This window comes from Scyliorhinus torazame, chromosome 4 (genome assembly GCF_047496885.1).
Source record: "Scyliorhinus torazame isolate Kashiwa2021f chromosome 4, sScyTor2.1, whole genome shotgun sequence".
NCBI lineage: Eukaryota > Metazoa > Chordata > Chondrichthyes > Carcharhiniformes > Scyliorhinidae > Scyliorhinus > Scyliorhinus torazame.
The window spans coordinates 133,878,358-133,904,506 of record NC_092710.1 but is presented as its reverse complement, the minus strand read 5'-3'; the positions used below and the strand labels follow the sequence as shown (position 1 = coordinate 133,904,506).

The 26,149-nt window shown below is 49.8% G+C and overlaps 1 protein-coding gene across 3 annotated transcripts in view; it reads left to right on the top strand.

Annotated features, from left to right (window-relative positions):
- dlgap2a (discs, large (Drosophila) homolog-associated protein 2a) overlaps window positions 1-26,149 on the top strand; it is a 1,100,531-nt gene that overhangs the window by 877,927 nt on the left and 196,455 nt on the right. For all 3 annotated transcript variants that reach the window (XM_072498636.1, XM_072498634.1, XM_072498633.1), the window contains one exon: window positions 13,633-14,702. In XM_072498636.1, the coding sequence (XP_072354737.1) occupies window positions 13,701-14,702 (1,002 nt within the window). In that variant the 5' untranslated portion in view covers window positions 13,633-13,700. The remainder of the gene's footprint in view (window positions 1-13,632; window positions 14,703-26,149) is intronic.

Sequence of the window (26,149 nt, the reverse complement as noted above, 5' to 3'; positions counted from 1 at the left end):
TATGGTAAATTATACGAGTCAGAATCCCCGGAGGAAGGGGAGGGGACGAGGCAGTTCCTGGACCAACTGAGTTTCGCAAAGGTGGAGGAAGGGCGGGTAGAGGGATTGGGGGCCCCGATTGAGATGGAGGAACTAATTAAGGGGTTGGGGAGTATGCAGGCGGGCAAGGCCCCGGGGCCGGATGGGTTTCCCGTAGAGTTCTATAGGAAATTCTCGGAGCTGTTGGGCCTGTTGCTGTTGAGAACTTTTAACGAGGCCAAGGAAAAGGGAATCCTTCCACCGACGATGTCGCAGGCTCTGATCTTGCTTATCCTCAAGCGTAATAAGGACCCGCTGCAATGCGGCTCCTATAGGCCGATTTCGCTCCTTAATATGGATGTCAAGCTGTTGGCCAAGATCTTGGCCACTAGGATTGAGGACTGTGTCCCGGGAGTGATTCATGAGGATCAGACTGGGTTTGTGAAGGTCAGGCAGCTGAATACGAATGTGTGAAGGCTTCTGAATGTGATCATGATGCCCTCGGAGGGTGGGGATGCAGAAGTGGTAGCGGCAGTGGACGCGGAGAAAGCCTTTGACTGGGTGGAGTGGGAGTACCTGTGGGAGGTGTTAGGCAGATTTGGGTTTGGGGAGGAATTCATAGGGTGGGTCAAATTGTTGTATCAGGCCCCGGTAGCGAGTGTTTCGACGAACCGGCGGCGGTCGGGGTACTTTAGGCCTTGTCCCCCCTGCTGTTTGCCCTGGTGATTGAGCCACTGGCCATGGCGTTGAGGGAGTCGGTAGGAGGGGGTTGGTTGGGGGGGGGGGGGGGGGGGACACCGTGTTTCACTGTATGCGGATGACCTGCTCCTGTACATTGCGGATCCAGTGGAGGGGATGGTGGCGGTCATGCGGGTATTTAGGAATTTTGGAGATTTCTCGGGATACAAGCTAAATGTGGGAAAAAGCAAGCTTTTTGTGGTACATGCGAGGGGCCAGGAAAAGAGGTTGGGAGAGCTACCGCTCAAGATGGTGGAGAGGAGCTTTCACTACTTGGGAATTCAGGTGGCCAAGAGCTGGGGGGTCTTGCACAAGCTCAATTTATCGCGGCTGGTGGATCAGATGGAGGAGGACTTTAGGAGGTGGGACATGCTGCCACTCACCCTGGTGGGCAGTGTGCAGTCCGTAATGATGACGGTCCTCCCTAGGTTCTTGTTCGTCTTCCAGTGCCTTCCCATTCTCATCCCCAAGTCCTTTTTCAAGCTGGTAAATAGGAGTATTACGGGATTTGTGTGAGCAAATAAGACCCCACGGGTTAAGAGACTGTTTTTGGAGCACAGTCGGGGTTGGCGCTGCCGAACCTGTGCAGCTATTACTGGGCAGCGAACGTGTCTATGATTCGGAAATGGGTAATGGATGGCGAGGGGGCTGTGTGGAAATGGTTGGAAGTGGCGTCCTGTACAGATACTAGCCTGGGGGCACTGGTGACGGCACCGTTGCCGCTTCCGCCGAAACGGTATACCACGAGCCCGGTGGTGGCGGGGACACTGGGGATTTGGGGGCAGTGGAGACGGCACAGGGGGGAGGTAGGGGCCTCAGTCTGGACCCCGATACGGAACACTGGTTCATTCCAGGTAGAATAGATGGCGGGTTCCTAAGCTGGCACAGGACGGGAATCAAAAGGATAGGGTTCTTGTTTATCGATGGGACTTTTGCCAGTCTGAGGGCGCTGGAGGAGAAATTTGGGTTGCCCCCGGGGAACACTTTTAGGTACATGCAGGTTCAGGCATTTGTGAAAAGCAGGTGGGGGAATTCCTGCTGCTGCCTGCTCGGAGGATAGGATGGTCTCGGGCGTGTGGGTGGGGGATGGCAAAGTATCAGACATATACCAGGAGCTGCAGGAGGCAGAGGAGGCCTCGGTGGAAGAGCTGAAGGGCAAGTGGGAGGAGGGGCTGGGTGAGGAGCTGGATGGGGGCCTGTGGGCTGATGCCCTGGGCAGGGTCAATTCCTCCTCATCTTGCGCCAGGCTGAGCCTGATTCAGTTTAAAGTGGTGCACCGGGCGCATATGACAGGGGCGAGGATGAGTAAGTTCTTTGGGGTAGAGGACAGGTGTGTGAGATGTTCAGGGAGCCCAGCGAACCATGCCCATATGTTCTGGGCATGCCTGGCACTTATGGAATTTTGGAAAAGCTTTGCAAAGGCTATGTCCAAAGTCTTGGACACTCGTGTAAAACCGAGCTGGGGGATAGCGATATTTGGGGTATCGGATGATCCGGGAGTGCAGGAGTCGAAAGAGGCCAGAGTTCTGGCCTTTGCCTCCTTGGTAGCCCGGAGAAGGATCTTGTTAATGTGGAGGGACGCGAAGCCCCCAAGCGTAGAGGCTTGGGTCAGTGACATGGCGGGATTTCTCAGGTTGGAGAAGATGAAGTTTGAGCTTGCGAGGGTCTGATGAACGATCAATTGCACAAAGAACAAAGAACAAAAGAACAAAGAAATGTACAGCACAGGAACAGGCCCTTCGGCCCTCCAAGCCCGTGCCGACCATACTGCCCGAATAAACTACAATCTTCTACACTTCCTGGGTCCGTATCCTTCTATTCCCATCCTATTCATATATTTGTCAAGATGCCCCTTAAATGTCCCTATTATCCCTGCTTCCACTACCTCCTCCGGTAGCGAGTTCCAGGCACCCACTACCCTCTGCGTAAAAAACTTGCCTCGTACATCTACTCTAAACCTTGCCCCTCTCACCTTAAACCTATGCCCCCTAGTAATTGACCCCTCTACCCTGGGGAAAAGCCTCTGACTATCCAAGAAAAGCCTCTGACTATCCAAACTTGGGTACTAAGTTGGGACTAACTTGGGACTAAAGTTGGGTACAACTGTGGCTTTATTACAGCCAGATGCGTGGCCTCCTGCTGCAGCTGGCGAAATGGCAGGGCACTGGAGGTCATGCATATTTATACAGTTCTCAGTGGGCGGAGCCAGCCGGCAGGAGCTACCGGCGAACCTGTAGTGCAGGTCCTACCTTATATCTCCTAATACAGTGGTTCACCACATTCAGCCCCTGTTAAAAATGAGTCTGGCGGGGGTGACGTGAAACTATATACAAATAGTGCAATTATGTACAGTGGTAGGAAAAAAAGAAAAGTCCATGTTGACGGTCCGGAGTCCGTCAATGGTTCAGCCGGTCCGGTGCTTTGGTGCTTCGTTGGGAGCGGCGTAACGGTGGCGGCGAAGTCGGTGGTGGAGGTGGCACTGATGGCGGTGGTGGCGGTGCTGATGCTGGCCAGTCATCGGGGAACTCCGGGAGCATGCCAAAGTCCTCTTTGTCCTCTTGTGCGGAAAAGGGGGGGGTGGTCTGGTGGGGTCAATATTGGCGGCGCGGTGGGAGGGGGGAGCGCATGGGTGGGGGGGGTGTTTTAGGGTGGAACCTGACGGTGCCAGGTCCCTGAGTGAGACAGTATCTTGGCAGCCATCAACGGATGCATATTGAGGGTTGGCATGGAGCAGGTGAACCCTGTCCACCAAGGGGTCCGCCTTGTAGAGTCGGACGTGCCTACGGAGAAGGGCCGGTCCTGGAGCAGTGAGCCAAGTCGAGAGCGACACCCCGAATGTTGACTTCCTGGGGAAGGTAAAAACACGTTCATGGGGTGTGTTATTAGTGGCGGTGCACAATAGTGACTGGATGGAGTGTAGAGCGTCAGGGAGGACCTCCTGCCAGCGAGAGACTGGGAGGTTCCTGGACCGTAGGGCCAGCTGGACGGCCCTCCAAACTGTCCCATTCTCCCATTCTACTTGCCTGTTTCCCCGGGGGTTGTAGCTGGTCGTCCTGCTGGAGGCTATACCCCTGCTGAGCAGGAACTGACGCAGCTCATCGCCCCTGTCACTGTGGATGTAGGTGGGGAAACCGAACAGAGCGAAGATGGTGCTGAGGGCCTTGATGATGGTGGCAGACGTCATATTGGGGCATGGGATGGCGAAGGGGAATCTGGAGTACTCATCGACCACACTGAGGATGTACGTGTTACAGGCGGTGGAGGGGAGGGGCCCTTTGAAATCCACGCTGAGGCATTCAAAGGGGCGGGAAGCCTTCACCAGGCGCACACGGTCCGGCCGGTAGAAGTGCGGCTTGCACTCCGCACAGACCTGGCAGTCCCTGGTGACTGTCCTTACTTCCTCAACGGAGTCGGGCAGATTGCGAGCTTTGACCAGATGGTACAATCGAGTGACCCCCGGGTGACAAAGGCTGTCATGTAGGGCCCGGAGTTGGTCCACTTGCGCGCTGGCACATGTATCTCGGGAGAGGGCGTCTGGGGGCTCGTTGAGTTTACTGGGGCGATACAAAATCTCGTAATTATAGGTGGAGAGCTCGATTCTCCACCGCAAGATTTTATCATTTTTGATCTTGCCCCGCTGTGTGTTATTGAATATGAAGACTACCGACCGTTGGTCCGTAAGGAGAGTGAATCTCTTACCGGCCAGGTAATGCCTCCAATGTCGCACAGCTTCAACGATAGCTTGGGCCTCCTTTTCGATGGATGAATGTCGAATTTCCGAGGCATGAAGGGTGCGGGGAAAGAATGCCACGGGTCTGCCTGCCTGGTTTAGAGTGGCGGCAAGGACGACGCCTGAAGCGTCGCTTTCTACTTGGAAAGGCAGTGACGCATCCACTGCACGCATCCCGGCCTTGGCGATGTCTGCTCTGATGCGGGTGAAAGCATGTTGTGCCTCGGCCACGAAGGGGAATTGGGTGGACTGAATGAGTGGGCGGGCCTTGTCTGCATAGTTTGGGACCCACTGAGCGTAGTAGGAAAAGAACCCCAGGCAGCGTTTGAGGGCCTTGGGGCAGTGGGGGAGGGGAAGTTCCATGAGGGGGCGCATGTGCTCAGGGTCGGGCCCGAGAAGTCCGTTTTGGACTACATAGCTGAGAATGGCTAACCGGGTCGTGCTAAACACACACTTCTCTTTGTTATCGGTCAGGTTGAGAAGAGTGACAGTGCGGAGGAATTTATCGAGGTTGGCATCGCGGTCCTGCTCGTGGCCCGCAAACCATACTGGTCGACCATTCGGTCCATCTCCCTTTGGAAGACTGAGACCCCATTTATGACGCCGAAAGGGGCCCTAAGGACGTGGTAGAGGCGACCGTCCGCCTCGAAGGCCATGTATGGCTGGTCCGACTTCCGAATGGGGAGCTGGTGGTAGGCGGATTTCTGCTCAATTTGTTGAGACGACCCGGTACTGCGCAATTTGATTGACCATATCAGATATGCGTGGGAGGGGGTACGCGTCGAGCTGCGTGTACCGATTGATGGTCTGGCTGTAGTCCACGACCATCCCAGTTTTAACCTCTACCATTTGGGCTCTACAGGGGCTGTTGCTGGCCTCGATAATACCCTCCTTAAACAGCCGCTGGACTTCGGACCTGATGAAGGTCTTGTCCTGGGTGCTGTACCGTCTGCTCCTAGTGGCAACGGGCTTGCAATCCGCAGTTAAACTGGCAAAAAGAGAGGGGGGATCGACCTTGAGGGTCGCAAGGCCGCAAACGGTAAGGGGGGTTAAGGGCCCGCCGAATTTGTGGGTGAGGCTCCGGAGGTTGCACTGGAAGTCCAGGCCCAACAGGAGTGCAGCGCAGAGATTAGGAAGGACATAGAGGCAGAAGTTACTAAATTCTATGCCCTGGACAGTGAGGGTGACTGTACAGAAGCCCCAGATCGGGACAGAGTGGGATCCGGAGGCGAGGGAGATCCTTTGATTGGCAGGGTGGACCGCGAGGGAGCAGCGCCTTACCGTATCTGGGTGTACGAAGCTTTCGGTGCTCCTGGAGTCCAGCAGGCACGAGGTCGCTTGGCCGTTGATTTTCACCGTCATCGACGCGGTGGCCAGGTTGTGCGGGCGAGATTGGTCCAGTGTCATCGAAGCGAGCTGCGGGTCGCCGTCAGATGCTTCGGGTGGCGAGCGTGTGTGGTTCCGATGTCGGGATGTCCGGAGACCCTGTGGGGCACAAGATGGCGCCGCCCATGGTGCGCACATTGCAGGGTCTGGACAAGATGGCGGAACCCATGGTGCGCACATTGCGGGGTTGGGACAAGATGACAGCGCCCATGGGGTGCACGTGGCCGAAGGGGGACAAGATGGTGGCGCCCATTGGTCGCACATGGCCCCGGGAGGAGAAGATGGTGGCTCCCATTGGGCGTCTGGCGTGGGGGAGGGGCCGATAGCGGGTGCGATCGCAGCGACTGCGCGTGTCTGGCACACAGCCGCGAAGTGCCCCTTTTTACTGCAGGATTTACAAATGGCAGTGCGGGCTGGGCAGTTTTTGCGGGGGTGCTTTTGCTGACCGCAGAATTTACAGCGGGGACCCCCGGGGTGCGCGGATAGGCGTTCAGTGCAGGCGTATTGGGAAGGCAGGGCCCCAGCTGAGGAGGTCATCGGCGGGGTCCAGGAGGGGTAGGAAGGGGTAGAAGGGTGGGCAGCGCGGCGGGGGGGTACGATTGCACATTACGGGATGCGACCGTCATGGAGAGCGCCAAGGTTTTCGTCTCTGCCAGTTCGAGCGTGGCCCCTTCCAGTAATCGTTCTCGGATGCCGTCCGACACAATCCCCGTCACGAAAGCATCGCGCATGAGGAGGTTCGCGTGTTCGCCGGCCGTATGGCCTGACAGTCACAGTCCCGGACGAGTGAAATTAGGGCCCGCCAGAAGTCTTCGATGGACTCATCAGGTAGTTGCGAGCGGGTGGAGAGTACATGCCTGGCGAAGAGCGTGTTCGCCTTCTGCGCGTAGTGTTCCTTAAGGAGTTCCATTGCTTTTGTGTAAGTCGTGGCATCTTGGATCAACGGGAACACGCTGGAGCTCAGTCTGGAGTACAGGACGTTTATCTTCTGAGCCTCCGTTGGCGCGGGGTCTACAGCGTTGATGTAGCCCTCAAAACATGCAAGCCAGTGAGTAAGTCTTTTCTGGCGTCGGGCGAGTACGGATCCAGCTGCAGGCGATCGGGCTTAATTCTGATATCCATTCTGTGGAACATCTGACTGTAATATATTGATGCACGATTAATTGCACAAAGACTAAAGTTGGGTACAACTGTGGCTTTATTACAGCCAGATGCGTGGCCTCCAGCTGCAGCTGCCGAAATGGCAGGGCACTGGAGGTCATGCATATTTATACAGTTCTTAGTGGGCGGAGCCAGCCGGCAGGAGCTACCGGCGAACCTGTAGTGCAGGTCCTACCTTACATCCCCTAATACAGTGGTTCACCTCAGGGTCCTTGCAGGGCTTCTCCAGGCGGTGGCAACCGTTCCTTGACTTTCTCGCGGAACGTTAGATGGAGGTCAGCAGCAGCAGCAATCCAGAGGGGGAAGGGGGGGCGGGTTGATTTCATTTTATTTGTCAGGGCAAATGCCCCATCTTGTTTGGTTTTGTTGTTGAATTGTTAATTTGTTAGAGGGTTAAGTTGTTTTTGTTGGCATATTGTTTTGTTCTCTTTGCATTATATTTTCTTTTGTAATGGTTTGTAAAAATTATTGAAAATTTTGAATGAAAACATTTAAAAAACAAAAGAGCATGCATGTTCTGACACGAGAGCATGAAGGTTGAAGATTTATTATTTTGTTTAGAGATTAACATTTCCAAGGGATTTTGACTTATTGAACTATGGGACCATTGTAGAATGGTGAGAATGCGGAGCTCACTACCACATGAAATGGTAACAGTGATTAGCCTAGATACATTTAATTAGAAACTAGATAGGTACATGAGGAAGAAAGGGGAAGATAAAGATTAGATAAAGTCTTGTACATAACAACAGTGACATATTTATTTTATATCTTTAATATAATAGAACATCCCAAGTTGCTTCACGGGAGCGTTGTAAGACAAAGCATGTAAGAGGGCATTAAGTCAGATGACCAAAAACGTGGTCAAAAAGGCAAGTCTTAAAGGAGGAAAGTAAAGTACAGAGGCAGAGAGATGTAAGGTTGGAATTCCAGAGCTTGCGGCCTAGGCAACCAAAGGTGTAGGCTCCAAAAGTTGAACATTTATCATGAGGGATGGGCAAGAGGTCAGAATTAGAGAGGCGCAGATATCTTAGCAGGCTGTGGGGCTAAGGAGACTACAAAATTAGGAAAGGGTAGAGCCACAAAGGGATTTGAAAACATGGATGAGAATTTTAATGTCATGATGCTGCTTGACTGTGAGCCAGTGCAAGTCAGTTAGCTCGGGGTAATAGGGGAGCTGTGTTTTGGATGACCTGAAGTTTATGTAGGGTGGAATGTGGGAGATAAGCCAGGAATACTTTGGAACAGTACTAAGGGGTATCTTGACAAATATATGAATAGGAGGAGAATAGAGGGATACTGACCCAGGAAGTGTGGAAGGTTTTAGTTTAGACGGGCAGCATGGTCGGCGCAGGCTTGGAGGGCCGAAGGGCCTGTTCCTGTGCTGTACTGTTCTTTGTTCAGTCAAGGTAACAAAAGGATCAAAGACGATATCAGGACATAAGGTATAGAAGCATAAGTGGACTATATAGTCCCTCAAGTCTACTCCACCATTCAATATGATCTTCTGCCTGAGCTCGACTCTCCTACCCAGTCCCTATATCCCTTGATTCCCTGAGTGACCAAAATCTGTCTATATCTGCCTTAAATATATTCAACTCGAGGGTAGAGAGTTCTAAAGATTCACCTTTGAAAACAATTCCCATCGAAATCTTCAATGATGGACCCCTTATGAGACTGTGGCCCCATGTTCTAGGTTAGTGTTTTTCAAACTTTTTTTTCCCAGGACCCACTTTTTTTCGGGACCCACACCACATTCGTTTTCCTTTAACGTGACAGGTGCCTGCTTGGTCCTCACAATCTCACTCCTTGGGCTTTGCATCCTGTCTTGCCCAACCTTCCTCCCTCAGGCTGGGTGAGACAGGAAGAAGGAAGCGTGCCCCTGGCTGCATCGGCACAGAGTAACTAGAGTGCGTGGAAGACACGCTCGTCTCTATCTCTCTCTCTCTCTCTCTGACTCTTTCTTGCTTTCATTGTCTCTCTTATGCTTTGAAAGTCTCTTTTCTTCTGGGTTTCTCCTAATGTATGACTCTTTTTCCAGTTTTTCCTTGTATCACCAGGAATTTATTTGTTTTCCTTATTTCTCTTTTTGTTCTTATCTGGCCCAATCACTCCCCCTCTCCTTATTTGCTTCTCTTTTTTTCTCTGTTCCCAAACATATTTTTCAATTTTCTCTGTGTGTCTCTATCCGCCATCATATCTGTCTCAATTTCTTCAGTACTCTTGGATATCAAAGTAGAATTTGAATTACAAAAGTATGTAGGGAGATTGACACAGAGATATAGAAAAGTAGTAATAGAGACATAAGGAGACTGAAGTTAGGCTATTTTGATAATACAGTTAAAAACTCAACCAAGGAGTGCTTCAAAATCTGCCTGCCCCCATTTTAACTATTTGGCACTCTACTTCTCACCTTATGGTGTTGGGCGTTTTTGCCCAGATGTGAAATGGACAGTTTCATAATAGTTTATTTAAGGCTGCGGATTTAAAATTAGAACTTTTTTGTCCTGTTGGACCAGAGGTGTCCTTCAGTGCAGCTGCCTCCAAGTGCCTAGTCATACATCTGTATCAAGAAAATTATCTGAATCCTATGCTGCAGAAACCAAAGAGACTTTTTTTTCCTATATTCTTTCATGGTATGTGTCGCAGACAAGGCCAGCATTTGTTGTCCATCCCGAATTGCTCTTGAACTGAGTGGCATTTTCTAAGAGTCAACAAATTGCTGTGGATCATAAAACCATATGATATTGGAGCAGAATTAGGCCATTTGGCCCATCAAATCTGCTCCACCATTCAATCATGGCTGATATGTTTCTCATCCCCATTCTCCTGCCTTCTTCCCATAACCCCTGTTCCTCCTATTAATCAAGATCACCCTCCCTAAAGGACATTAGTGAACCAGATGGGTTTTTACGACAATCGACAATGGTTTCATGGTCATCGTCTGACTTTTAATTCCAGGTCTTTATTGAATTCAAATTTCACCATCTGCCGTGGTAGGATTCAAACCTGGCTCCCCAGAGCATTACCCTGGGTGTCTGGATTAGTAGTCCAGTGACAATACCATTACGCCACCGTCTCCCACCGCAGTATTGTTCGGCAATGTGAGTGGAAACAGTAACCGAATTGATACAAATCACAGGTCTTTGTAAGAAGGCTCCACAACTCGCTCATGCCACTCACAAAGAGGGGTCACTTTCTCTCCGGTATGTGTTAATCTCTGTTCACAGTTAGGGTAGATGTTTTGGAACAGCTCGGCGGGGTGTGCTGCTTAAGGTAGACCTTTCATCTTCAGCAATATCACTGGGATCTTTCGGGAATGACACCGCGACCCTTCTGACACCCGCCAGCAACCCCTCCACAATTCGCAACCCACACTTTGAAAAACTTTCTTTTAGATTTTCCAGCCAGGTGAACCCCTCAGTGTCGACCCTGTTGAGCCCCATCTGAATCTTGTAGGTTTCAATGACATCGCCTCTCATTCTTTCTGAAGTCCAGAGAGTATAGACAAAATTTACTCAACCTCGCATTATACGACAACTCTCTAATCCCAGAAACCAGTCTAGTGAACCTTTATGGTGCTGCCTTCAATGCAAGTATATCCTTCACTAGATAAGGGGACCAAAACTACAGAGCACTCTTCGTGTGGCCGCTCCAGATCCCTGTAGAACTGTAGCAAGGGCCGGGATTCTCCCCTACCCGGCAGGGCGGGAGGTCCCGGCGGGATGGAGTGGCGTGAACCGCTCCGGCATCGGGCCACCCCAAAGGTGCGGATTCCTCCGCACCTTTAGGGGCCAAGCCCTCACCATGAGGGGCTAGACCCGAGCCGGAGTGGTTTCCGCTCCACTAGCTGGCATGGAAGGCCTTTGGCGCCACGCCAGCCAGGGCTGAAAGGACTTTGCCGTCCGGTGGAAGTCGCACATGCTTGGGAGCGTCAGCGGCTGCTGACGTCATCCCCGCGCATGTGCAGGGTGGGGGGGGTGTCTCTTACACGTCGGCCATGATGAAGGCTGTGGCCGAGGCGGAGGGAAAAGAGTGCCCCCACGGCACAGGCCCGCCCACGGATCGGTCGGCCCCGATCGCGGGCCAGGCCACCCTGGGGGCACTCCCCGGAGCCCGCCCACGCCGCCAGTCCCACCAGTAAGGGAGGTGGTTTGATTCTCGCCGGAGGGACAGGCATTCCAGGAGCGGGACTTCGGCCCGTCGTGGGCCAGAGAATTGGCGGCGCGATTCCCGCCCCTGCCGAATATCCGGTGCCAGAGAATTCCGCAACTGGCGGGGGCGGAATTCACGCCAGCTCCCGGCGATTCTCCGACCCAGTGGGGGGTCGGGGAATCCCGCCCAAGGTTCCTGTACTTTTGTACTCCAACACTTTTTTAATAAAGGCCAGCATGTCATTTGTCTTCCAATTGCTGCTAACTAATCTGCATGCTAACTTTCTCTGTTCCTTACATGAGTACACCCAAATCCCACTGAACATCAAGATTTAGAATCTTTGCACCTTTTAAAAATATTCTGCTTTTCTATTCTTACTGCAAAAGCAAATAACCTCAAGCGTCCACAAATTATAATCCAACTGTCAAATTGTTGCCCACTCACTTAGAACAGAGAACATAGAACAGTGCAACACAGTACAGACCCTTCAGCCCACGATGTGCCAACCATTTATCCTAATCTAAGATCAACCTAACCTACACCCCTTCAATTTACTGCTGTCCGTGTGTCTGTCATTTAATCTAACTATATTGTTTCAACCATCTTGTGTCCACCTCTGGGTTGATGAGCTCTTGGGGGAGATGGTTAAGTCGTGGAATCGACGTCTTTCTTGAGGCTGCAAGCCTTTTCCCTCGGGTTTGCTGACATTCTGCACAGTCTGGTGAAGACAAGTGGGATGGAGAGAGTGATATGAGTGTGCTGGGTCGATTGGTTGAGGACGGGCAGCCGAATCAGCTGCTGGCCCAATACGCGAGTCGGGGGGGAGATCACCTCTGCATAATTAATGAGATTCCAATCTGGTGTGGGACCCCGCCATTGTGGTTGGTGGGACAGGCAATGCCAGATCCGCCCTCACTGCATTTCGGCTCAAAATTGGAGAATTCTGCATAATTTCCCTTCTGTAAAATCATTTTGACTTTGTCTCATCATATTACAGTTTTCATTGTGAATTATTAAGACTTCCTTAATAATCCTCCACTGCATTTTCCTGATGGCTGATGTCAGGTTAACGGACCTATAATTCCTGTTTTCTCTCTCCCACCTTTCTTGAATAGTGGTTTTACATTTTCTTACCTATTATCTGCTGGGACCATTTTAGAATCTAGGGAATTTTGGAAAATCATAGCCAGTGCATCCACTATCTCTACAACTATCTCTTTTAAAACCCAAATATGTAGGCCATAAAGTCCAAGGAATTCTCTTAATTTTCTGCAATATTTTTTCTATGCTGTTATTAATTACCTTAATTTCCTGATTCTCAATAACCACTGAGTTATCCTCTATTTCTGGTACATAACTTGTGTTTTCTACTGTGAAGACAGGCAGACAATATTTGTTTAACATTTATGCCATATCCAAAATGTCTCCTTTTTACATACCTGTAAAACCTCTTACAATCTTTTATATTCCCAGCCAGTTTACTCATTTTATTTTTTCCATTCTCATCAACTTTTTGGTCCTCCCAAGAGGATGCAGAACATAAACACCAACATAGAGCGGCTGAGTTGAGCTTCCAAGCTGTAAAATTCTGTGGTGTATTAATTTTGATTTAAACTAAAAATCTTCTGATACAATAGCAGTCTTCTTCGGTTTACAGACTCTAGTGGTGAAATTGCATCTGTTAATAATTTTACAGTTTAGCATGAACTGAGTTTTTTGCAGACACATAAGATTAGATTTTACAGAGGGGTTAAAAAGTTAGTCGGAAACCGACTGATGAAAAAGAACATGCTGCCCGTTCCCACCTGCCTGCCTATACCAACGATGTCATGGTACGGGCACCATAATATTGGATCAGTTGGCTTGTTAACAAGCTCAATTGACCCTTAATTATTTAGTTACATATGGTGGGTGGACTGCCTATTCCACACCCACCCACCCCTCTTATTAAGAGGACAGCTTGGGGTGAACGAGGAGGTGATGGGCCACCCACCCCTCATATTTTACATACCCCTCTGCCGAATACATGCCCTGTGAAATCCAGCCCAGTAAAGATATTCTCAAACTTATGTAATATTGGTTTGTGTTATTTGCGATACAGAAGGTGTGCACATTTTGAGAGCTGGTATTTAGCAAATTACAATCATTTGGATATTTATTGGTGACAAGACCTTCTTTAACATCTGGAATATCTGTGGCCAGTATTTTTATTGAAACAAATGAGACATAATTCCCCATGCTTCAATAAACTGATGAACTGCTGAAGTAAAATCATGTATATAGCGTACATTAATTTTTATTAGAGTAATGTAGGAAATTAAATCAATGGTTGCGTCCAGGTTGCATTCACATTCATATTTACATTCACTGGTGTTTAATCAAATCCTTTACTGTTCTTTACTGTTGTTTATATTAACTTGTTCTTTGTTTTCTTTTGTTGACAGACCAGCAGTTCTCATGGTCACCTTCACAGCACTTCAATGAAGACATATATTCTCCTTCATCAAGGACCATGAAAGGATTAACTAGTAGCCGTACTCATCCCCAGCTCAGCTCAGCACACACTTGTGGCCTGGTGACTGATGACTGTGAGCATTCTCATGACCACATGCACCATGGCTTGGATTCTAGGCAGTCGTACTTGCTCAGTCCAACTGACAGCTGCCAAATGGACCATCACCGTTGTTCGCCTAGAAGTTCAATACATTCTGATTGTATGATCCCCATGATGGTAGGGGACCACATGTCAAGCAGTACTTTCCCAAGAATGCACTACACCTCACATTATGATTCCAGGGACGACTGCACTAGTGTCTCGCACACGGGCAGCAAGATTAATCGCATTCCAGCTAATCTGCTGGATCAGTTTGAAAAACAGTTGCCTCTGCACCGTGATGGCTTTCATACCCTGCAGTACCAACGAACGTCCACTGCCACCGAACAGCGAAGTGAAAGTCCTGGCAGAATACGGCACCTTGTGCATTCTGTCCAAAAACTTTTCACCAAATCTCACTCGTTGGAAGGGACATCAAAAGGAAACATGAATGGCACAAAAAATGAAGGGCGCCATTCGGATGATCACCACCATTCCCACCATCCCAAACACGGCAAGAGGAGTAAAAGCAAGGAACGAAAGCCAGAGCCCAAGCATAAGTCTTCGATGTCTGCCTGGTGGAGCTCAGATGACAACTTAGACAGTGATAGTACATACCGTACAGCAAGCGCGATGAGCAGACATCACATCGACCATATCTCTCAGTACTATCCAGAAAATATTCAGGGGGCCTTCAGTGATCTTACTTTGAAGATGTCAAAAAGCAACAATGATGTTAAATGTTCTGCCTGTGAGGGGTTGCCCATGACACCCGAGGGGAAATATATGAAAAGAAGCTCCTGGTCCACACTGACTGTAAGCCAGGCGAAGGAAGCTTATCGGAAGTCATCACTTAATTTGGAGAAACCTCTCATCCATCAGGAAATAAAATCATCTTTAAGGCCATGTCATTACCTACAAGTAAGTAGCAGTTTTATAATATTGGCAGTAGAGTCATCATTTCCATTATGTTATTGATGTCTCTGATATGAATGTAATGAGTATAACAAATAGATGTTAGTAATTACTGCACCAACTCCATTACAAGCTATTAAACCAGAAGTGCAGCATGCTCCATGTACTGAGCATTGTATTGATCTAAAAATACACTTTTTGACTAATATTAAGCTGTTGTAACAACTTACTTTCGTGTCGAGCATCCAGCAGATTAAACAATGTCGTATAAACAGATTGACAATTCCATTAGAAAAGCACTCACACAGGAACCTCCCACAGATGCTAACCAATTCATTGAAAGTAATGCACAGCTAAAATCCGATTCCCCGGTTAGCACAGGATATATTGGATCTTGAAGTTGTCAATTGGCGTTTACAGCATTATCCATTAGAGGTAAACAGTGTTTCTGTTAAATTTTAATGAGTTATGGTTACATACTGTCATCACCACTCCCCATTCCCATGAAGTAACATTGTAATTTTGGTAACAAAGATGTACTTGGACAATGTCTTATCTCCCAGTGGCTTGGAAACCTGGAAATCATAGGATCGCTACAGTGCAGAAGGAGGCCATTCGGCCCATCGAGTCTGTGCCGACCCTCTGAAAGAGCCCCCATGACCCCACACTATCCCCGTCGCCCACCTAACATTTTGGACACTAAGGGGCAATTCAGGTACTGCCAGTCCACCTAACCTGCACATCTTTGGACTGTGGGAGGAAAATGGAGCACCCGGAGGAAACCCACGCAGACACGGGGAGAATGTGCAGACTCCACACATATATTGACCCCAGGTAGGAATTGAACCCAGGTCCCTGAGGCTGTGAGGCAGCAGTTCTAACCACTGTCCACCCTCAATGAGCATGTTTGCTGAATTGTGGTAATATGAGTGGTGGGTTGAGATACAATGAACAAATGGATGAAACTCACTGTTAGAGTTTAACTACATAAATGGCAGGTAGTTGCAGTGGGATGGGACCATTTTTGGAATAGGTATCATTTGGAAAAGAAACGGTGGCAATAGAGATTGGGAGACACCTGTAAAGTGGCAACACTCGAAAAGGAAAAGAGGGAGTCAGACTTGAAAGGAAATAATAGGTTAGGGCAGCACGGTAGCACAAGTGGCTAGCACTGTGGCTTCACAGCGCCAGGGTCCCAGGTTCGATTCCCCACTGGGTCACTGTCTGTGCAGAGTCTGCACGTTCTCCCCGTGTCTGCGTGGGTTTCCTCCGGGTTCCTCCCACAGTCCAAAGGCGTGCAGGTTAGGTGGATTGACCATGATAAATTGCCCTTACTAACCAAAAAGGTTAGGAGGGGTTATTGGGTTACGTGGATAGGGTGGAAGTGAGGGCTTAATTGGGTCTGTGCAGACTCGATGGGCTGAATGGCCTCCTTCTGCACTGTATGTTCTATGTTCAATAACTCTGGGGGCAGAGGTCAATTTTTGAAATCCTGAATATTTAAGATTGGAAAATGTACAGTGGCATTCTGCATTGAGGAGCTGGAGATGGTTGCAGGGGAACAATGATTTTATAGATGATGGTGAGAGCATTCAATCTGATGCTGTGAGGGAGAGAGCTCAAATTGGGGTTGGCAAGGACAGAGATGATTGGTGAGTGGAACCTAGCATGAAACAAGATGCAAGTGAAAAAGGTTTGGATGGGTTGGGTGATGTCTGTGGCTTGGAGCCTGCAAATGATGAGCAGATTGCTGCTTTGTAATTGACCTGTGCTGGGATTACAAATGGTTATAAATACTTGGATGCCAACAGGATAGACTTAAGCAGTGGCTTGAATGGAACAGAGGAGGCGAGCAGCTGAATGTCACACTCATCCTCCAAAGTAACCATGGACTATGCCAAAGGAAATAAGCTAATTATGTAAATGTTCTAAATCGTTCTGAATCAGATTCTTTGGCCGTTATTTAACGGGAAGAAAGTCCCGTTTTGGGCATGTTTAGCGGGGTGTTTCTCTTTTTTTTTTAAACTGGCCTCGGCAAGGAATGCCCTACTGATGCCACACTTACCTCCACTTCCAGCACTGAGGAGCTCAGCTCAGCATTTTTAAATGTCGGTCCGATCTCTCAACCCCTCCCCCCCACAGTGGCAATAGCCCCAACTTACGTGGGTCCTCGAGCCCCACTCCATCTCATAAGGGCAGGGCACACCGGGGCCCGATCCCTGGCATGGGCAACCTGCCACTCAGGCAGTTTGGTACTGCCTGCCTGGCAGTACCACCCAGACACTCTGGAAGTACCAGGGTTCCTAGTGGCACTGCCAGGGTGCCTGCGTGGCGGTGCTGAGGTGCCAGGCTGGCAGCGCCAAGGTGCTAGGTGGAAGCTGGAGTGCCAAGGTAACACGCTGCCCAGAGCCTGACTGTACACCACTGTGCTGCTAACTCTCTTGGGTCTGTCTTGCTAGTGAGACAAGACAGGAATGGTGATAATGGTGGCTTCTGATAGCCTGGGAGATACCCCAGGTGCCATTACGCCTGGTCCACGTTTGTGTGAACCAGTGGTAAACGGCGCCAGGCGAGCTCTCCCAGGCACGGGTGCTCGATCCCGGGCCTTGGAAGATTCCAGCATAGACATATTTAAGGGAGGCTGGGTGGAATCCAGAATACAATGTCTCCCGAGGTCTTGTCGGATTTTGTGAGGCTACCCGAGCGTCGGGGGCAATGAGGATGTTCTTTGCCGGTGTTTGGTCGGTCCCTTTGTGTTTTATGGTATCAACATACTATAATTGTCTATCGTTTGAAACATTAGGAGATCACCTCTGACTAGCATCAGAAAGTGATGGCCTGCAGGAATTACTTACCTGCCCTCGACAGTTCAGCTGACACTTCCAATTACCAGAGCTGCTTGGTGCTTACATCGAAAGATTCCTTGTAAACTCCGGCAAAGTCCAACTCTGGCAGATTGAAAGAGGCCATGCCCCCTTTTTTATTGCACTCTCGGTCATAAAGCAGATATGTTTAAAGGGCCCAGTGAAATTGACAGGCCAGAGAGAAGCGTCTCAGGTAAGTGGATAGGATTTGGATGGTCAGGGGGGTGGGGGGGTGTCATGATATTCAGGTAAACATCATAGCACAAACATACATATATACTGATGGACAGATCAATGGACCAATCAACACACACACAGCACCACAGCCAATCACAGGTAAGAGCATACACAGTACAAAACAGGGAACACAACACTTCCTGGGCATTCCAGCAGGAGACGGCTCAGGGCACAGAGCTCATAGCAAGCCACTCACACATCCACCATGTGCTGAGTGCCACTACAAGATAGTATTAGGAATAGGTCCACAGATTCTAGGGTTATGATCGAACCTCAGTAACCAGTTTAACCACTGTAAATAAATGTTAGTAATAAAACGGAGTTGTACCATTCGGAACCGTGTTGGTTCGTCTGTGTAGCAGAGCACCCAACACATCATAGTACCAGGATTAACTGTGGGATCTACCTACAAATCCTCCGGAATCTGCCATCCTGCGCCATGGACACCGTCAGTACACCACAGCCGCTGCAAGTCGCTGGAAACCTCGGCGTTAATTGGAAGCTGTTCAAACAGCGCTTCCAGCTCTTTCTGGAAGCCAACGAAAAGGAGAGCGCTTCGGACACCAGAAAGATCGCCATCCTCCTCTCCACGGCAGGTCAACACGCCATCCATGTCTACAACTCCCTGGTGTTCGCGGAAGGTGAGGACAAGACCAAGTACAAGACGGTCCTTCTCAAACTCGACCAACACTTCAACGTCGAGGTCAACGAGAGTTTCGAGAGGTATCTCTTCCAGCAGCGCCTGCAGGGTAAGAATGAGCCCTTTCAATCCTTCCTTACGCATCTCCGTATCCTCGCGCAGTCCTGCGGTTACGACACCACCTCCGATTCCATGATTCGGGACCAGGTTGTTTTTGGGGTCACCTCGGGCACCCTACAGCAGCAGCTCTTAAAAATTAAAGGCCTCACCCTAGCCTCCGCAATCGAAGCCTGTGTCCTGCATGAAAACGCGACTAGCCACTACTCCCAATTTCAGGCGGCCGAATCGGCGCGGCAGGGGTCCTACGCGGCCGGATCGGTGAGGCAGGCGTCCTATGAGGCTGAACGGGTCCAGGCGATCGAGTTCCTCCCGGCCCGCGGCCCGGACGAGGGCGGCCATTTCGCGCGCTTTTCGAGGCCTCCCACATTTGTGAGCGCCAAAAATGACGTCGACACTGAGGGACGTGATACGCAGGCGCGCTCGACGCAAGACCGAACTGCGCATGCGCGGTGGTGCAACGAACGCCATGACGTCACGACGTGCGGCAACTGCGGAGCCGCACATTTAAAGTGGCAATGTCCCGCAAGAAACCGACAATGCCTCCGCTGTGGCAAGATGGGCCACTACGGTGCCTGTTGTCGAGCAGCTCAACCTGCCAATGTTCCCCAATTCCGACAACCTCGCAGGGACGTGCGGACCATTCAGCCTCCTTACTACGAGTCGTGCCCAGACGATATCCAGACCAGTGGCACAGACGACCGGGACGCCTTCCGTGTTGCGGTCATTGATGGGAACCGGATGTCTCCAGCCAGGACCTACCAGCCGTTGCAAGTGAACACTGTCAATCGGGTGATGAATGGTGTGCCACCCTAACGGTCAACCCGAATTCGTCGCCCACCTACTAAACTGGACTTATGAGCCTGTTTGTACATTGAACTCATAATACCACTGTGTTAATAGGTTTCTGTTCTTCCTTGTCGTTACAGAAGTTTGTTTTGTCGTTCAACATTTCCCCGTTCTTTGTTTATGGTACAACCTCGTTGTTATGTCGTACCCGACATCGCCCCTTGTATATAGTTTAGCCCCATGTACATGCTGTAGATATTGCACACACACATTTAGCTGCACTCAGTACACGTCTCTATTTATAACCACATAGGCACATGTTCTTGTAAAAAAGGGGGATGGGATATTCAGGTAAACATCATGGTGCAAACATACATACATACGGATGGACAGATCAATGGACCAATCAACACACACACAACACCACAGGCAATCACAGGCAAGAGCATACACACTACAAAACAGGGAACACGACACTTCCCGGGCATTCCAGCAGGAGACAGGTCAGGGCACAGAGCTCATAGCAAGCCACTCACACATCCACCATGTGCTGAGTGCCACTACAAGATAGTATTAGGAATAGGTCCACAGATTCTAGGGTTATGATCGAACCTCAGTAACCAGTTTACCTCTGAAAATAAATGTTAGTAATAAAACTGAGTTGTACCATTCGCAACCGTGTTGGTTCGTCTGTGTGGCAGAGTACCCAACACATCAGGGGGTATGCAGAGGTGGGCGTCAGAGGGGATCGTGGCTGAAGATCAGGGGTTGAGGAGGTCATGAGGATGGGAGGGGTTGGAGATCTGGTGAGTGGATGGGGCGGTGGGGTTTGGAGGTTTGGGGAAGCATGGGGTACTGATCTCAGGGTGTGGGGAGGTTTTGGACCAGAAAGTGGTGGGGTGTGATGAGTTTGGGGGGTCAGAGGTCAGATAGTAAGAGGTTAGCGGTTTGGGAAGGTAGGAGGTCGGCTGTCGTCAGGCCAGGCCATTGGGCTGTGGCACATCAAGGGGATTGGGGTCAGCTCCACCCGGGGGGTGGGGGGCAGGATCAGGCAATGATTGGATCTATGGAGCGATTGGAGTTTTGGGGGAGGGGGTCGTGTCCAGAAGAGGGTGCTGGCCTGCGGAGGGGGGAATTGATGCAATGCTGGGGTTATGGGGAATGGCTTGGGGAGAGTGTGGGGAATCCTGTGGGTGACAGATTTGAGTGTTTACAATAGTTAACCAGAAGTTATCAGAGGTTTAACTTTCCTAACTTTACTGGGTAATTATTAGTGTAAAAGATAAAGTCGCCATTGTCCCAGATGGCCAAAGGCTGCTTTCCCCTTTGAGGGGGAGAGCTGACTGGTGATGATTTAACCTGAGGAACACCACACCCCAGGCAAGGTTGAGAAGGTGGGGCCTTCATGAATAACCTCAGCCGGTACAGGAATTGAACCCGCACTGCTGGCCTTTCTTGGCATCACAAAACAGCTGCTAGCCAACTGAGATAAATCGGCCCCCAATTATTTGTGTAAGCCTGATGAACCATTCGATTTTGCGATTTAAGACACTTTTTCACATGGTTCCCAGCGCAGAGCAATAGTCCAGAGGGGAGGAGGTGGCACAGTGGTATTGTCACTGGACTAGTCGTCCAGAAATACAGGATAATGATCTGGGGACCCAGGTTCAAATGCCATCACAGCAGGTGATGGAATTTAAACAGAATAAAATATCTAGAATTAAAAGTCTAATGAAACCATTGTCGTAAAAACCCATCTGGTTCACTAATGTCCTTTAGGGAAGGAAATCTTCCATCCTTACCTGGTCTGGCAGATTTGTGACTCCAGATCCACAGCAGTGCCCTCTGAAATGGCCCAGCAAGCCAACCACTTATATTCGCTACAAATTCATGAAAAAAGGAATGAAACCGGACGGATCACCCTGTGCCAGAAATGACAACGGCAAACCCAGCCCTGTCGACCCTGCAAAGTCCTCCTCACTAGCATCTGGGGGCTTGTGCCAAAGTTGGGAGAGCTGTCTCACAGACTAGTTAAGCAACAGCCTGACATAGTCATACTCACAGAATCATACTTTACAGACAATGTCCCCTTACAGACACCAAAATCACCATTCCTGTCCTGTCTCACTAGCAAGACATATTCAACAGAGTTGGCAGCACAGTGGATTACAGTCACAAAGGGATTGCCCTGGGAATCCTCAGTATCAGATTTGGACCCAATGAAGTCTCATGGCTTCAGGTTAAACTTAGGCAAGGAAACCTCCTGCTGATTACCACAGGCCATCCACCATCAGCTGATGAATCAGTACTCCTCCATGGTGAACACCACTTGGAGGAAGCACTGAGGGTGGCAAGGGCACAGAATACGCTCAGGGTGGGGGACTTCAATGTCCATCACCAAGAGTAGCTCGGTAATACCACCACAGACCGAGCTGACTGGGTCCTAAAGGACATCGCTGCTAGACTGGGACTGCAGTAGGTGGTGAGGGAACCAACAAGAGGGAAAAACGTACTTGACCTCATCCTCGCCAACCTGCCTGTTGCAGATGCCTCTGTCCATGATGGCATGAGTAGATGTGACCACCACACAGTCCGTGTGGAGACAAAGTCCCGTCTTCACATTGAGGATACCCTCCATTGTGTTTTGTGGCACCACCACCGTGCTACATGGGATAGACTTTGAACAGATCTAGCAACTCGAGACTGGGCATCCGTGAGGTGCTGTGGGTCACCAGCAGGAGCAGAATTGTTCTCAACCACAATCTGCAACCTCATGACCCGGCATATCCTCCAATGTACCATTACCACTAAGCCAGAGAACAACCCTGGTTCAATGACGAGTGCAGGAGAGCATGCCAGGAGTAACACCAGGCATTCCCAAAAATGACGTGTCAACCTGGTGAAGCTATAACATAGGACCACTTGTGTGCCAAATAGCGTAAGCAGCAAGTAATAGGCGGAGCTAAGCGATTCCACAGTGAACGCATCAGATCTAAGCTCTGCAGTCCTGCCAAATCCAGCCATGAATGGTGGTGGACAATTAAACAACTCACTGGAAGAGGAGGCTCCACAAATATCCCCATCCTCAATGGTGGAGGAGCCAGCACATTTGTGCAAAAGACAAGGCATTCGCAACAATCTTCAGCCAGTAGTGCCGAGTGGTTGATCCATCTCGGTCTCCTCATGAGGTCCCCAGCATTTCAGCCAATACGATTCACTCCTTGTGACATCACAAAATGGTTGAAGGCACTGGATACTGCAAAGGCTATGTGGAAAATTGCTTCGGTATGTCCTGTACACAAGAGAGGGAACAAATTCAGTCCAGCCAATTACCGCCCTATTAGTCTATTCTCCATCATCAGGAAAGTGATAGAAGGAGTCATCGACAGTGCTATTAAGTGGCACTTGCTCAGCAATAACCTGCTCATGGACACTCAGTCTGGGTTCTGCCAGGGTCACTCAGCTCCTGTCCTCATTACAGCTTTCGTTCAAACATGGACAAAAGAGCTGAATGCCAGAGGTGACATCAATGCAGCATTTGACTGAGTATGGCATGAAGGAGCAAAACTGGTGTCAATGGGAATCAGGGGAAACCTCAGCAGGTTGGAGTCATACCTGGCACAAAGGAAGATGGCTGTGGTGGTTGGAGCTCAATGACCTCAGCTCCAGGATATCACTGCAGGAGTTCCTTCGGGTAGTGTCCTAGGCCCAACCATCTTCAGCTGCTTCATCAATGAACTCCCATCATAAGGTGAGAAGTGGGGATGTGTGCGGATGATTGTATGATGTTCAGCACCATTCACGACTCCTCAGATAAAGAAGCAGTCCATGTCCCAATGCAGCAAGATCTGGACAATATCCAGGCTTGGGCTAACAAGTGGCAAGTTATATTTGCACCACACAAGTGCCAGGCAATGACCATCTCCTTCAAGAGAGGATCTAACCATCGCTCCATGACATTTAATGGCATTACCATCACTGAATCCCCACAATAAACATCCTGGTGGTTACCATTGAACTGAAACTGAACTGGACGAGCCATATTAATACTGTGGCTACCAGGGTAGGTCAAAGGCTAGGAATCCTAAGGCGAGTAACTCCCCTCCTGAACCCCCCAAAGCCAATCCAGCATCTACAAGGCACAAGTCAGGAGTGTAATAGAATACTCTCCACTTGCCTGGATGAGTGCAGCTTCAACAACACTCAAGAAGCTCGACACCATCCAGGACAAAGCAGCCCCCTTGATTGCTCCCCCTTCCACAAACATTCAATCTTTCCACCACCGATGAACAGTGGCAGCCGTGTGTACCATCTCCAAGATGCACTGCAGAAACTCGCCAAGGTTCCTTAGGCAGCACTTTCTAAACCCATGACCACTACCATTTAGAAGGACAAGAGCAGCAGAGCACCCAGGCAAGATGATTGAGAATCCGGTTCCTCAGCAGCTCAGGGACCACGGCAATCTCAGTGCCAACTGGCGTGCATTCAAGAAGAGATTTGAGATTTACATGGTCGCATCCAACCTAGATGGCATGGCCAATGCTGAGAAGATAGATCTTCTGCTCACCACTGCGGGTGAAAGTGCAAAAGAAATATTCAACTCCCAAAGGGCAGGCCAAGAGGGACTTCCAGACAGTCCTGGACAAGTTTGAAAACTACTGTGAGGTGAACACAACAGAAATCGGTAAAACTGGCGCCTTTTCTCACCACGAGGCAAAGGCAGGCTTGCAATTTTGATTGGCAGCCATCTTGCGCAAGGAGCCGCATATGCGCAGTTCCCGAGAAGACGTGAACCGGCGAAACGGTTTTGCGCATGCGCGAGAAGCCGCGCATGTGCATTTGCGAAGAACGCACAGTGAAGGAAAAGCAATCTGCGCATGCGCAATCCACGCCTACGCTCTAGGTCACAAGCGTCATGACGTTACAGGCCCCGGACCACGCCCACTTAAAGGGGAAATGTCCAAAAATAGTGAAAAAAAATTGAAAGCCAGAAAACACAATTCTTTCACCTGGAATGACAGCACAATGCCTGAACTTCGACCAGGAGCTGAAAGTAACCTCCGCAGAACGCTGCAACAAGTAGTTAGCACCACCCTAAGAGATGATTTAGTCCTTGAAGACTACGACTCAGACAATGATTTCATCATTGGACGTGGCGACCTCAGTACCAAATCCGAACCGCAACGAGATGTGTTGTACATTGAAGTATCCGACACAGTTACGGATGAGTTCTTTGGATTTGAGAATCCTCAGCCCAGCATAGACGACATCCCGACCCAAGAGTACAGGATTCTGCTGCGGCCTGATGCCAAGAGACAGAGAGCGGTCCATGCACCACGAAGAGTCCCTGACCCCGCACAGGGAACGATTCCAGACTCCACAGAGAGAGCGATACAAGCCTCCACAGCGAGCTTATTGACAGACTCCACGATGGAAGCAACGCAAGACTCCAGAGCGCAGTCCGTACATGAACAAGACCATGAAGGTCTAGCAACCTTATCTGAGCAACCAGCAGCAGACGATGGAAGTCTGCCACGCTCAAGTGCACAGCAAGACAACTATGACAATCTAGCACGGTAGCCTTGTGGATAGCACAATTGCTTCACAGCTCCAGGGTCCCAGGTTCGATTCTGGCTTGGGTCACTGTCTGTGCGGAGTCTGCACATCCTCCCCGTGTGTGCGTGGGTTTCCTCCGGGTGCTCCGGTTTCCTCCCACAGTCCAAAGATGTGCTGGTTAGGTGGATTGGCCATGATAAATTGCCCTTAGTGTCCAAAATTGCCCTTAGTGTTGGGTGGGGTTACTGGGTTATGGGGATAGGGTGGCGGTGTTGACCTTGGGTAGGGTGCTCTTTCCAAGAGCCGGTGCAGACTCGATGGGCCAAATGGCCTCCTTCTGCACTGTAAATTCTATGATCTATGATCTACCCAGATTATTTGATCCACCAGAAGAAGACTCTGACAGTCTACCCAGCTCATCTAACCGACAAGACACTGAAGGTCTACCCACAATATGTGCGACACGTGACAAAGGCTTCACAATTCCCATACAAAATGTGCAACATCTCAGCGAGACTGACAGATCTCAGCTAGTATGTACAGAGGCACTCGACAATCAAAGTGAGGCTACTAGTGACTCCAGTGACACCACATTAATTCAAACCTCATCTACTCGGGCCTCTCCACACGAACCTGAAAGGGCTCCAGACGGGGAGCATGGACAAGCCAAAGATGATTTGAGTGAACCAGACATGACTCCAGACGGGGAGCGCCGAGGAATCAGAGACGGCACGTTCAATGAAACAGCAGGTGCCACAAAGGACACTGACACAAGTAACTTTGTGAAGGAATTGAATTCTCCACTCGGTGTGGTCATTGAGCGCAACAAACACGACAACAAAACCTACAAAAACAACAACAAAGACAACAATAAGCGTACCAGAGGCAACAAACACAACAACAAGCACATCAATAACAACAATGACAACAACAATAGAACAACAACTGGTACGACATGGTACAACTCTGCCCATGAAGGACAATGTTACTGCTCAGCTCAGAACATTGGCGAGAGTGCAAACATACCATGGCATGTGAACGCATCTTACCAATTCACGTTTGCTACACTACGGACACGCAAACCAGCTTTCAGGAAAGATGTCATTAAGAATTGCTACCACGAGCATAAAAAAAAAGAGTCTACTTCAGACAATGAAGTGATTTGACGATTTGAACACCTCCTGATGACTTCTTGGTTACGTAAACACCAGGACACTGACAGCGTTCACTGGGGAATTACAACATCAACA